General features: G+C 39.5%; 2 protein-coding genes across 2 annotated transcripts; one reads left to right on the forward strand and one right to left on the reverse strand.

Annotated features, from left to right (window-relative positions):
- LOC104785976 (putative peroxisomal acyl-coenzyme A oxidase 1.2) lies at positions 358–2224 on the reverse strand. The gene is made up of 8 exons (XM_019245228.1): positions 2153–2224; positions 1961–2048; positions 1717–1879; positions 1427–1625; positions 1079–1276; positions 861–992; positions 632–752; positions 358–542 (listed from the first exon to the last, which is right to left on the reverse strand). Exons 1-8 carry the CDS (start codon positions 2222–2224, stop codon positions 358–360), a joined length of 1158 nt encoding a protein of 385 aa, XP_019100773.1.
- LOC104785977 (putative dual specificity protein phosphatase DSP8) lies at positions 10122–12465 on the forward strand. The gene is made up of 6 exons (XM_010511276.2): positions 10122–10921; positions 11026–11148; positions 11266–11359; positions 11481–11563; positions 11644–11733; positions 11840–12465. Exons 1-6 carry the CDS (start codon positions 10688–10690, stop codon positions 12215–12217), a joined length of 1002 nt encoding a protein of 333 aa, XP_010509578.1. The 5' UTR covers positions 10122–10687; the 3' UTR covers positions 12218–12465.

Raw genomic sequence — 12900 nt, forward strand, 5'->3', positions numbered from 1 at the left:
GTAAACGTTTCCGTCGTAGCGTCCCAGTACAGAGCCTAGATAGTGGTCCGTGTAGTCAAAGGCGTCCACTAAGGCCACTGCGTTTGGTCGGAGCTGAGAGTAGAGTGACCGAAGCTGGTCGTTCGCGAGTGCAGCTTGTTTGGGAGTAATAGACTTTGTTCTGAGGAAATCACCAAGGTGTTTGTGAAGAAGATAGAGTGCGTAGATGTAGCACAAGTTCTTGAGTTGTTTCTTCACTCCTTTTCCTTCAATCTTTCCCTCTACTTTGGCTATAAACCTGTGAATGTTCAAGTACAAATATAAATTTTAGTCCGTTTTGATAAGTTTTGTAAAATTTGGTGAGAGAAGCTTATTTACTTACTTAGAGACGACAATCAACTGGCAATGAGCAATAGCAGCCTCAACAAGATCAGCCAGGAGTTCTGAGAATCCTTGTTCTTGATTCTCAAACTTGTTTAGATTGTTAGCACAAGTAACAGCCATTTTCAAAGCCCTTGCTTCAAAAGCTTCCAACACCATATCAGGGTTTAACCAATCTTTAGCTGCATGCTCAACATAAATATAATTCAGAAAACAAATCGAGATAAATAATAGTATTACACTTTTATGGTAATATTCTTGAGAAAATCACCTTTTTGAACACCGGAACTACATTGCAATAGGTGTTTTGCTCGGCCCATATAAGCAACTGTCCCTGAAGGAACCTTTCCAGAACTCAATTGTGAAACTGTCTTCATCAGAAATCTAGCAACCTGAAGACCCATTGTTTTAAAACATAACAAATTTTAGTACCATTTCATATGCCAGTATAAAGAGTAAAGGTTTGAATTGACTCTAAAAGTGTTATTCTAGAAGAATACCTGTAATTGCAACACAACATTGTCTCCTTCATATGTGCAAGCAGGAACATATACAACAAACAACTCAGGAAGGCCACTACACCACAAATATCCATGTCCACCACATAACTTACGACATTCTTCAATGCCATCCTTTAACCAACCAAAAAAAAGCCCAAGTTAGCTGATCATTTGTAACTTATTTTAATAAGTTTAGCTTGGAAATGAAAGCAGTATACTGAGGTGGCTGAGGTAGTCATTGACTTTAATCCTGCAGTGCATGCATGAGCTTCAGGCAATGTTGCAAAATCACTGGCCTCTAGTCTTTGTGTTACATCAGTGTAGAGCCATTTCAGCCACTCCCCTACAAACCGAAAGGCATATGCAGATGCAAGCAGAGGAAACAACCTGTCCTGCTGAGTTTTATAATCAATCACCTGCCATTTATCGTTTATGACAACATCAATAAGTAGTTTCTATGACCATGACCATTATCCATCTAGAGATTGGATTCTTAACTAAAATTATCAAATACATTTTTGTACCATGATTATTATTATGTATAGTGTGAGATTTACAGAGGATACCTGTGTTTCAATTCCACCATTATGTGAACCAAATTGCCTTCGAACTGCACTATACCTTGTAGCTATGCAGACTGCTCGAGCCAGCGCAGTGGAAGCATTTGACACAATGGACTGTCTCACATACACCATAATACCATACACCAATTGCTTTGGAACATCTGATGATACATATTTTCCTTCTCTTGTAACTTTTGACAGTCTATAAGAAGAAAACTACAGAACCATAAATTGGTTTCTTTAGAGATATATAGGTGAAATGCTTATCCACATGAGGCCAAAAGAGAGTGGACCTCATAAGCATTTGATCTCTAGGAATGTGAAAATGATCAAACATAAGAAAACCATTGTCAATTGAGTTATATGCCCCGTTTCCAAACTTCATTCCAATATCACCGATGGTTATACCCGGAAGAGGAGTATGATCATCCAAACTTCGTAGTTGCACGATGAATCCTGAAAAGGAGAAAGACTAGTCAATCAATATTGATGGTTAAAAAGAAAAGTGAGAAATAATTAAATCCTCTTGGTGCTTACCATGAACACCATGGTCTTTGCCATTCGTTATGAGACGAGCATAAACCACAGCATGAGTAGAAACTTTTCCTAAGCCACCAGGCCACCACTATATTTTCAAACAAAACGAAACTTAGACACAAAATTTAGAAACTCAAAGATCAAACACAGATACTTGTTCTTCTCTCACTTTGGATGATGTCTGAGTTGGACTGTGAATGATAAACTGATCTGTCTGTGGATCAAATGTGGCGGTTGTCTCAAGGCCTTGAACGTTAGAGCCATGACCAAGCTCAGTTTGAGCATAACATCCAATTATCTGCATCTTATTAGCTAAAGACAACCACTTTTTCTGCTGTTCCTCTGTGCCTTGTCCTTTGATTGCAGGCACAAACATTCCCTATCCACCCACAACCATAACCCAGTCAACATCAATATTCTAAGAAATCATAAAAGAAATTTTTGTGTGTGTATTATTACCCAATGCAGATCCATGAAGCCTGGTTGATCCATGAAAGACCTCAGTTTGATCGCTTCCTCATCATAAAGACGAAGCTCCTTGATCATCTTCCAAGCGTGAACGCTTTTTCTCAACGTGTTCTTGAACAACTCTTTCCTACTCATTACAGCTCTATTGCTTTTCTCAAAGACCTTAAAGAAAGATGCAAAAATTCACACCGAGATTCACCGGAAGAAAACAGAGAAACTTATGAAGGAAGGAAGGTATGTAGGTAGAGAAGAAGGTCACTCACGGGATCAAAGGCGACGAGGCGGGAAACACGATTTGAAACATCGAAAGCATGGCGGGAACCGGCCCAGTGATATAGGGAATCCAGTGCCTGCACGTGTACGGTCTAGATGGGAGGAAGAAAGGAAGCACGTGAGGTTTAACAGTTGGAAGGTTAACGGAAATCGTCATTGAGAAGGAATAAGTTGGTTAGCACTGCTAACACTGTTTGTCGACTGTTTGTCGAGTATCTATAAGAGCACATGTTTAGCTCGTTATCTTTTATCTATCTGAGATATATTTCCTTAAGTTGTAATCCTAAAAACTTGTTTTCCTCATCGTCTTTGTGGGAGGATCTCTGCCGGAGACTCTTGCAAGGTGAGAAGATGGGACTGCATTTATTTTGAACGTTGTTTCATTATTATCAATAAAGGATTACTCTGTTTTCTTACTCTGTTTCCTTGTTTGAATTGTTGCGATTGTTCTTGTTGATTCCTGACTTACGTTATCACTGGTATCAGAGCCATTCCTTCCTCGGAAACGATGATTGAAACACGATCTCAGGTGAACAAACACGATCCCAACGGAAATGAAACCACGGCGGCGGAACGTGAGGCGGTTGTAGCGGAAGGAACGAAGAGTTTGCTCACCCGCACAGAAGCGTTAGAGTACGCGATCGCGGAGCAGAATCGGAAACTGGATCAAAGCCTTGCTGAGATGTTCCAGATGATTAAAATGATTCCAGCACAACAAGCTCCGTCGGGGTCGAAGCCACATGGGAAGAGTCCGGTGGGTGCACCCTCAACACATGATTCATACGGAGATAGCTATGAACAACACCGTGGAGGTGGAGTCCATGGTCCAAATCATTATACGGGTGTTACAAGGCTGGGTAAAGTAGATTTTCCTCGGTTTGATGGTGAGAGTTTTACTAGCTGGTTGAGTAAAGTGGAAGATTACTTTGTGTTAGATTTTACCCCTAATGAATCTAAAGTGCGGATGGCTGCGATGCACTTCGATAGTCATGCGGCTGTGTGGCATCAAGCGTTGGTACAAACTCCTCTAGGAAGAAGCTTATTGCATGATTGGAGTTCTTATAAAATGTTGTTGAGGGAGCGTTTTGCAGATGTTCTGGAGGATCCCATTGCAGAGCTTAAACAACTTCAGGAGACTGAAGGAATAGTGGACTATCACCAAAAATTTGATTTAATACGAACGAGGGTTACCCTATCAGAAGAATATTTGGTGAGTGCTTATCTTGCAGGTCTCAGATTGGATATGCAGATGCACATCAGAATGTTCCAACCACAATCAGTGCGTCAATGTTTGGTCTTGGGTAGGCTCTACGAGAAAGCTCATCCAAGGACCAAAGGGGTGTCATCTGGTGGTTTACACTCTAAGTCGTTCAGTAGCAGCAATGTTGCAACGGGTGCTAAGCTTTATTCACAAAATCGCAAGGAAATATCTACTACCACATCTCAGAAGCCTGCTAGAAAGTTCTTATCTCAAGAAGAAATGAGTGAACGTAGAGCAAAGGGGCTATGTTATATTTGCGATGAAAAGTACACCCCTGATCATTACCTTAAACACAAGAAGACTCAAGTATTTATGATTGAGGTGGAGGAAGAAGAATATATTGAAGGGGAGGAAGTTATCAATGTAAGTGACGAAGTTGATGAGAAGGATATGCCTCAAGTTTCTATAAGTGCAGTGGCTGGCATTACAGATTATCGCACGTTGAAGGTACGCGGGGTGAATAAGAAGAAGGTGTTGTTTATTCTTTTGGATACAGGATCTACACATAATTTCATGGATCCTCGAGCAGCAAAGAGGTTGGGGGTTACAGTAGAAACCGCTGGTATTACAAGAGTAGCAGTGGCTGATGGTAGTCGACTAAATGTGCAAGGGAAGGTTTCTGAATTTAACTGGGAGTTTCAGGGTACAGCATTTCAGGATGATTTCATGCTTATTCCCCTAGGAGGGTGTGATATGGTGCTTGGTGTGCAGTGGTTAGCACCATTGGGGGACACAACATGGAATTTCCAGAGGTTAGAGATGAGCTTTTGGTGGAACAGGAAGAAGATCTTGCTTCATGGGATAAAACCAGGGTCTGTTCGTACTTTGAAGGCAAACAAATTTAACAAGTATGATGAGGATGAGGTTCGAATTTCAGTGATCTGTGCTCAAGAGGTAACACAACAAGAGGAAGTGATGCTTTGTGCTGTGGAGACAAGTCACAGAAATAATAAACAAAACTCTGCAGTTTTTCAACTCAAGGAGGAGTTTACTGACATTTTCGCAGAACCAGTTGAGCTTCCACCCTTCAGGGAAAATCATAATCATAAGATTGTTCTTAAAGAGGGCAGTGATCCGGTAAACCAACGACCTTACCGTTACGCTATCCATCAAAAGAATGAAATTGACAAAATGGTTGAGGAACTCCTTGCTGCTAGTACAATTCGGATCAGTTCTAGCCGTTTCTCATCTCCGGTGGTTCTGGTTAAAAAGAAAGACGGTACTTGGAGGCTATGTGTTGATTACAGGGGTCTTAATGTTATGACTATTAAGAACCGTTTCCCTATTCCACTCATTGAAGACCTCATGGATGAATTAGGGGGATCAACGGTTTTTTCAAAAATTGATTTGAGAGCAGGGTATCACCAAGTGCGAATGGAGCCAGAGGACATTCACAAAACAGCTTCTAAGACTCATAGTGGGCATTTTGAATACCTTGTGATGCCTTTTGGCCTCACCAATGCCCCTGCAACCTTTCAAGGCCTAATGAATGCCGTTTTCAAGCAGTTCTTGCGCAAGTTCGTATTGATCTTCTTTGATGACATCTTGGTCTACAGTTCTAATGTCGAAGAACATCTCTACCATCTGCGACAAGTTTTTCAAGTAATGAGGACCAGTCAGCTGTTTGCAAAAGAGAGTAAGTGTGATTTTGCTACTGATCGTGTGGAGTATCTGGGGCAATATATCATGGAGGAGGGGGTGGCTACTGATCCCGGCAAGGTGAAAGCAGTTGCAGAATGGCCTGTTCCAACTAACCTAAAGCAGTTGCGCGGGTTCTTGGGGTTGGCGGGCTATTACCGGCGCTTTGTGAGGGATTTCGGATCTATAGCTCGACCATTGACTCTCTTGACAAAAAAAGACTTGTTTAATTGGACAGAGGAAGCTTTGACCGCTTTTAACAACCTGAAGCAAGCTTTATGTCAGACTCCTGTTCTAGCTCTTCCTCTGTTTGACAAGCCATTCTTGGTGGAGACAGATGATAGCACTCACGGCATTGGGGCAGTTTTGATGCAAGACGGTCGTCCTCTAGCTTTCATCAGCCGTCATTTAAAAGGAAAGCAACTTCATTTATCAATATACGAGAAAGAGCTATTGGCTGTAGTGTTCGCGGTCCAAAAATGGCGACACTACCTGCTTCCAAATCATTTCATTATCAAGACTGACCAACGAAGTTTGAAATATTTATTGGAACAACGCTTGAACACGCCTATCCAACAGCAATGGCTTCCCAAGTTACTTGAATTTGACTATGAAATCCAATATCGCCAAGGCAAGGAAAATGTTGCAGCCGATGCCTTATCCAGAGTTGAGGGTGCTGAAATTTTGCATATGGCCATGTCAGTTTTGGACTGTGATCTCCTCAAAGAAATTCAGGCTCATTATGCAACGGATAATGAGCTAAAGCAGATCATTGCTGCTCTAACTGATAACCCTGCAGCCAAAAAGCACTACTCGTGGGTTCAGTCTGTTTTGCGAAGGAAATCTAAGATTGTGGTTCCGCAAGACTCTAACCTGCGAAACTCTATTCTACAGTGGATGCATTGCTCAGGAACTGGTGGTCACTCAGGCAGGGACGCAACATATCAAAAGGTGCGAGGCTAATTTTACTGGAAAGGAATGGCTGTGGACATACAAAACTATATTCGCAGCTGTAGTGTGTGCCAACAGTGCAAATATGATACCTCTGCTTACCCTGGTCTATTGCAACCTCTGCCAATCCCTGAAACTATCTGGACCGACTTATCTATGGCTTTTATTGATGGTCTTCCTTTATCTTCGGGCAAATCTGTGATCTTCGTGGTGGTTGATCGATTAACTAAGGCAGCTCATTTCATGGCTTTAGCTCATCCGTATACAACAGTCTCGGTGGCACAAGTGTTCCTCGACACTGTTTTAAGCTTCATGGGTGTCCCAGGTCTATTGTGAGTGATAGGGATACGGTGTTTGTCAGTAACTTCTGGCAAGAGTTGTTTTCCCTACAGGGGGTTGATTTGAAGTTCTCAAGTGCTTATCATCCTCAAAGTGATGGGCAAACTGAGGTGGTGAACCGTTGCCTTGAGGCGTATCTCCGTTGTATGTGTAGTGATCGTCCTCAACTGTGGAGTAACTGGTTACCATTAGCTGAATACTGGTACAACACGACATTTCACACCTCTACCCAACTGAGCCCCTTTGAAGCTGTATATGGGCAAGCTCCACCTATTCACTTACCGTACCTACCGGGAGAATCTAAAGTCGCTGTGGTAGCACGGAGCTTGCAAGAACGTGAAAGTATGTTGCTGGTTCTGAAGTTCCATCTGTTGAGGGCTCAGCATAGGATGAAGCAGTTTGCTGATAGCCATCGGTCTGAACGCAGCTTGGAGATAGGTGATTTTGTGTTTGTGAAACTCCAACCTTATCGTCAAGGATCAGTGGTGATGCGTTCTAATCAGAAGTTAGCTCCAAAATATTATGGACCATACAAGGTCATTGATCGTTGTGGTAAGGTCGCCTACAAGCTACTACTGCCGGAGGGATCACTTATTCATCCCGTTTTTCACGTCTCTCAGCTGAAAGCAGTGGTTGGTACGGTGCACACTTCGACTCAACTACCCTCGGTGCTATCTGACGTTTTCGTGAAGGAACCTGCATTGATTTTGGATTGCAAGATGGTAAAGCGCCAAGGTCGTGCTGCGACGAAGGTGTTAGTGCAGTGGACAAATGAGACTGCAGAGGAGGCCACTTGGGAGTTTCTTTATGACTTGCAACAGAAGTTTCCCCCCTTTGAACCTTGTGGACAAGGTTCTTCGAACAGGGGAGCTTTGATATAGGGAATCCAGTGCCTGCACGTGTACGGTCTAGATGGGAGGAAGAAAGGAAGCACGTGAGGTTTAACAGCTGGAAGGTTAACGGAAATCGTCATTGAGAAGGAATAAGTTGGTTAGCACTGCTAACACTGTTTGTCGACTGTTTGTCGAGTATCTATAAGAGCACATGTTTAGTTCGTTATCTTTTATCTATCTGAGATATTTTTCCTTAAGTTGTAATCCTAAAAACTTGTTTTCCTCATCGTCTTTGTGGGAGGATCTCCGCCGGAGACTCTTGCAAGGTGAGAAGATGGGACTGCGTTTATTTTGAACGTTGTTTCATTATTATCAATAAAGGATTACTCTGTTTTCTTACTCTGTTTCCTTGTTTGAATTGTTGCGATTGTTCTTGTTGATTCCTGACTTACGTTATCACCCAGACGAGCTTCATATCATCGACGTTGAACTCTGCTTTGTTCCTCTCATCGGCGAGATGATCAACTCCTCCATCCATTGTTGTCTCTCTGTTGTCACTTGTCAGATTCAAAAGAGAGAAGCCAATGTCTTTTTTTTAAGACACAAGTAGGAAAGCTGCACTAGTTATGGCGATTCAATAGGAGAGAATCGGTTACAGAGAAAAAAAAATTAAGGAAACAGAGGATTTTTTTTTTTTCTATCTTTAGGAGTTATTGTAGTCGAACAGAGGAAGAGAGATAATACAAAGTGATGTAATAAGTGATTAGGATTTAGGTAATCTACACATCATCATATTGTCATTATTTACCGACTTTACTACTCTCGTGCGCGGTCGATAAGTAATTGCTCAACTACTTTTGAAGTTTTGAGTTTTTTGTTCTTGTTAACTTGAAATTCACTAGAATATAAATACCTCATTTGTGGTAAACGAAAAAAAAATTCAACTCCATAATACATTGTTTAGTTGAGGGGTAATCTTTTTCCCTTAAAAAAGATGTACATTCGTTTCTTTTTTATTCTAAAGAATGTTAGGATCACAATGATTTAAGGTTTTTGCAAAAGTTTCCAGTTAATTAGATTGCACTCATGACACTATAGGATTGAACGTTAAGTATTAAGGTTTTTGGGACGACGGTTAAGTAAGAGATGCTTTTTTTTTCCTCTCTTAGTATTTTGTTGTTTTTAATAATTTTCTTATATACTGTATATTTTTTATTAGTTTGATCTGTTTATTTCTAACTTATATTGGATATTTTTTATTAGTTTGATCTGTTTATTTCTAACTTATTAAAATCGTTTAAATGGTTGGTTTCTTATCTCGGAAGTTGCTTTCTAGACTAAATTGTCTTATTTTCGTTGTGTTTCATTCATTTTGTTATTCTGTTTTATATATTTTTCGATGTTAAATATTAACTACAGACCAGACAATACCAAAAAAAATCGCCTAAAAAAAAACTTATACATTCAAAATAATAAAATAAGGAGAGAATTTTAAAAATATCATTTTTAATACCATTTTTCAAAAATGCCCAATTTCTAAAATATTATTAAAAATACCATTATTAAAATATAATATTTATTGTTTTGAGTTGTTTACTCTTAGCATTAAGACAATTCTTTTTCTAGTTTGGATTAGAGTTTACTTAAGAGTTAAAGATTTAAAAAACTAGTTTATGTCATCAATTTTGGAGTTTTCTTTTAATTAATGTTCGATTGATAAAAATATATATGATATTTATCTGAATATGTGTATAAAATTATAAAGATATATATACCTAAACTAATTTTATATGTGTGTAAAATTATATATATATACTATTATAGATACCATATAAATAAATACAGTTTAAAAACTGTTTAAAATCTTATAAAACTTTATATTTATTTGGATTAAATCTATGAGTAGTAATTATTAGATAAACTTTTTATACACCTTACAAAACTTTATAATTTAATTTTCTTAAAACATATATTTTTAAAAATAAATAAATAAAAAAGACTTTTTGAAAATGAACACACTAAACAAATTATCAAAATTTCCTTAAAATAATTTAATTTTGTTTTTAAAAGTAGACTTGAGATGTCCACATATGTGAACATCAACTTCTGTCATTTAAAAATGGGTAAATTGATCTTGACTTTCAAAAACATTATGGTAACATATCAAAATTTTGTCAAATTATTTGTTTTACAATTAAAGAAAGAATCTTTATCCAATAATAATAATAATTAAAAAAAAAAAGAATTAAAGAATGGATAATCCCAATATTATCCGGCCCTTGTGCGATGCATGACTCTTCGTCCATAAATCGTTACAACACGTGTCAGATAGTTATTGACTTTCATTTAAACCCAATTATAGAGGTGAAACGCTTGTCACCTTAGCAAAACACCTCTCTTTGAAAACACTGAGATTACTCCTTTTTTTTTTTTTCTCTTTCGATTCTCCTCTCTTAAAGAGCAAACCTAAAAAGGTTGAGTAGAGATTAGGCAAAATTCTCGATCCCCAAAAATTGAAAATCACAAAACTTGTTTTTAGGGTTTACCCTCGATTCCTCTCATTCGATCATTGTCGATTCAATTAGTGATCGGGTTTTTTTTTATATAATCAGAGTCATCATCTCCGTCGCGTCGTTACCGGCGTCTGATCGGATCATCCGTTTTGGTTTCAGGCGAAATATGGTGGTGATCTCCCTGAAGATTTTGAATTCAAGATTTCTCAGATTGCTTCCTCTTGACTTTATCGCGATTTCGATTACGTGTAGACTTTCTCCTTGGCTTTGTCTTCGAATCCTTTGAATTTTAGGGCTTTTTCTCTTTGTTTCTGTGTGTTTGAATGGTCTTGTGAATAAATTGTCTTTGTGTATATATAAAAGACTGGTCAAATTTAGGGTTTTTTAATCGGTTTGGGAGGAGAATAGATTTGTGTGTGCTTGATCTCTAGATCTTTTGACTTGAGGAATTATGTATATCGAAGAACTGACGGAAAGGGATGATGAGAAGAAGGTGGAGGAGAGATCGGTTGAGGATAACGGAGATAAGGCGATATTGGTGAGCAGAGGAAACGTGATTGTGTTGACCACGAAGAGGGCACTGGTTGGTGTTGGTGCTCGTGCCTTGTTTTATCCTACTCTGGTTTACAACGTTGTTAGGAATAAGCTCGAGACTGAGTTTCGCTGGTGGGATCGTGTCGCTGAGGTATTGATTTTTTGAGCTGGTTTATGTTGGGTCTCTTGGTTAAGTATATGTTATCTGGATTTGGTTATGCTAATACTTTGTCTCTCGTAATCTTGTTTCTATAGTTTATATTATTGGGAGCTGTTCCATTCCCATCTGATGTTCCACAGCTGAAAGAGCTTGGTGTCTGTGGAGTGATCACTCTGAATGAGCCATATGAAACTTTGGTTCCATCATCTCTCTACAAAGTTTGTTCTTTTCTCCATCTTTTATCCTGGTCAACGTGACAATATGTACTATTTCCTTGTGTTTTTGGTTTCCTCTTGTTTGCTAACCTCATTTGATTTTTTTTACTCTTATGGAAGTCTTACTGCATTGACCACCTGGTGATTGCCACGAGAGATTATTGTTTTGCTCCTTCCATGGAAGCAATATGCCAAGCTGTAGAATTTATCCATCGTAAGTTTACTTTCTCATTTTTGTTCTCTTACGTGTTTTGCCGCTGACTATTGTTATGAATCTTACTGTTGTCCCAAGCCTGTGTTCATTTGATCTCAAATTCTATTTTGCCTCGTTGAAGGAAATGCTTTACTTGGAAAGACGACTTATGTTCACTGCAAGGCGGGTCGGGGTCGCAGCACAACTATTGTCATATGCTACTTGGTTTGTATTTCAATTCATCCCCAATATAATTTGATCAAAAACACCTTTTTCGCTCCTCTGATCATATCTTTGCAATGCAGGTTCAACACAAACATATGACACCTGAAGCAGCATATGCCTATGTGAGGTCGATCAGGCCCAGGGTTCTTTTAGCAGCCACCCAATGGAAGGTATATGACAGGGGCCACATTCTTCATTATCGATGAATCAGAGTTATTCCTTTATTCTTCTTCTTCTTTTGTTCTTTTGTTCTTATGATTTATGGTGTGTTTTCAGGCCGTTCTTGAGTACTACCATGTCAAGGTGCTGAATACTCAGAGTTGCCTAACTGATGCAACTTCAGCTTTGATCCCGAGAAATGTGAAGCAGGTTTGTTCTGGGAATGTGGTGGTGTTTGATGATGGGTCGATGGTGGTAGTGACCCACTCAGATATAGAGGGCTATGATGATGACTCACAGAGGTCGGTGAATGTTGCTGGGAACGAGTTATGGGCAGCAGCTGCAGATCTTAGCATGGTGTACCGGGTGAAAGTGGTGGGGCAGGCTGCGTTGGCCAGGATCTCATGTCTATGGCTGGGCTTGCGTGAGGACCACAAGCTTTCTGGAAAAAATCTCTCCATGGGAGGTATAAGCGTCGACATTTCTGTCTACTGATGATGATGATGATGCAGGTGAGTCTGCTGGCGAGCGAGTGAATATGCCTTTTTCACTGTTTCTCTCCAGTAAAAAAGAAGTCTATAAATAAAAAAAGGGGTCAAATTAGGTATAGAAGTAAGCAAGGGTTTGTAAATTTGGGGAGAAAAGATACTTGGTTTTGTCGTCTGGGTATTGTAATTAAATACTATCTCGTCCCTCATTTGCCTTTGATGAGGAAGAACGTGAATTAGCCTCCTTCTCAAGTATCCTAAATTTCAAGTTTAACCATATTTATCTGAATGTTAAACGACACTAGTTTTTTAAAAGAAACGAAATGAAACCGGATAGAGCAATCGCAGTTTTGATCACCACTACATACAAAAAAAAGATCTGAATGTTTCCATGGATTGTTCTGTGTTGGCAGTAGCAGCAGGTTGGTGAGAGGTGGATGGACCTGCTTCATCTGACTTCTAGACCATGATAGTTGTGCAATTGTTGAAGGTTTTGGCGCAGACAAGGCCTTGATTCCACAGGCGAATCCTAAACATTCTCCACCACCTGCGCTCAAGCATCAAAACGAAGTTAAAACACAATGTGATGATCCTCCAACACAATATAGGATCAGATGATGAGTAGAGTAGATATAAGTTTGATGTCTATGGAAGACTATTACCGATCGAAAGACGGAGACCTCTTCATCT

This window comes from Camelina sativa, chromosome 5 (genome assembly GCF_000633955.1).
Source record: "Camelina sativa cultivar DH55 chromosome 5, Cs, whole genome shotgun sequence".
NCBI lineage: Eukaryota > Viridiplantae > Streptophyta > Magnoliopsida > Brassicales > Brassicaceae > Camelina > Camelina sativa.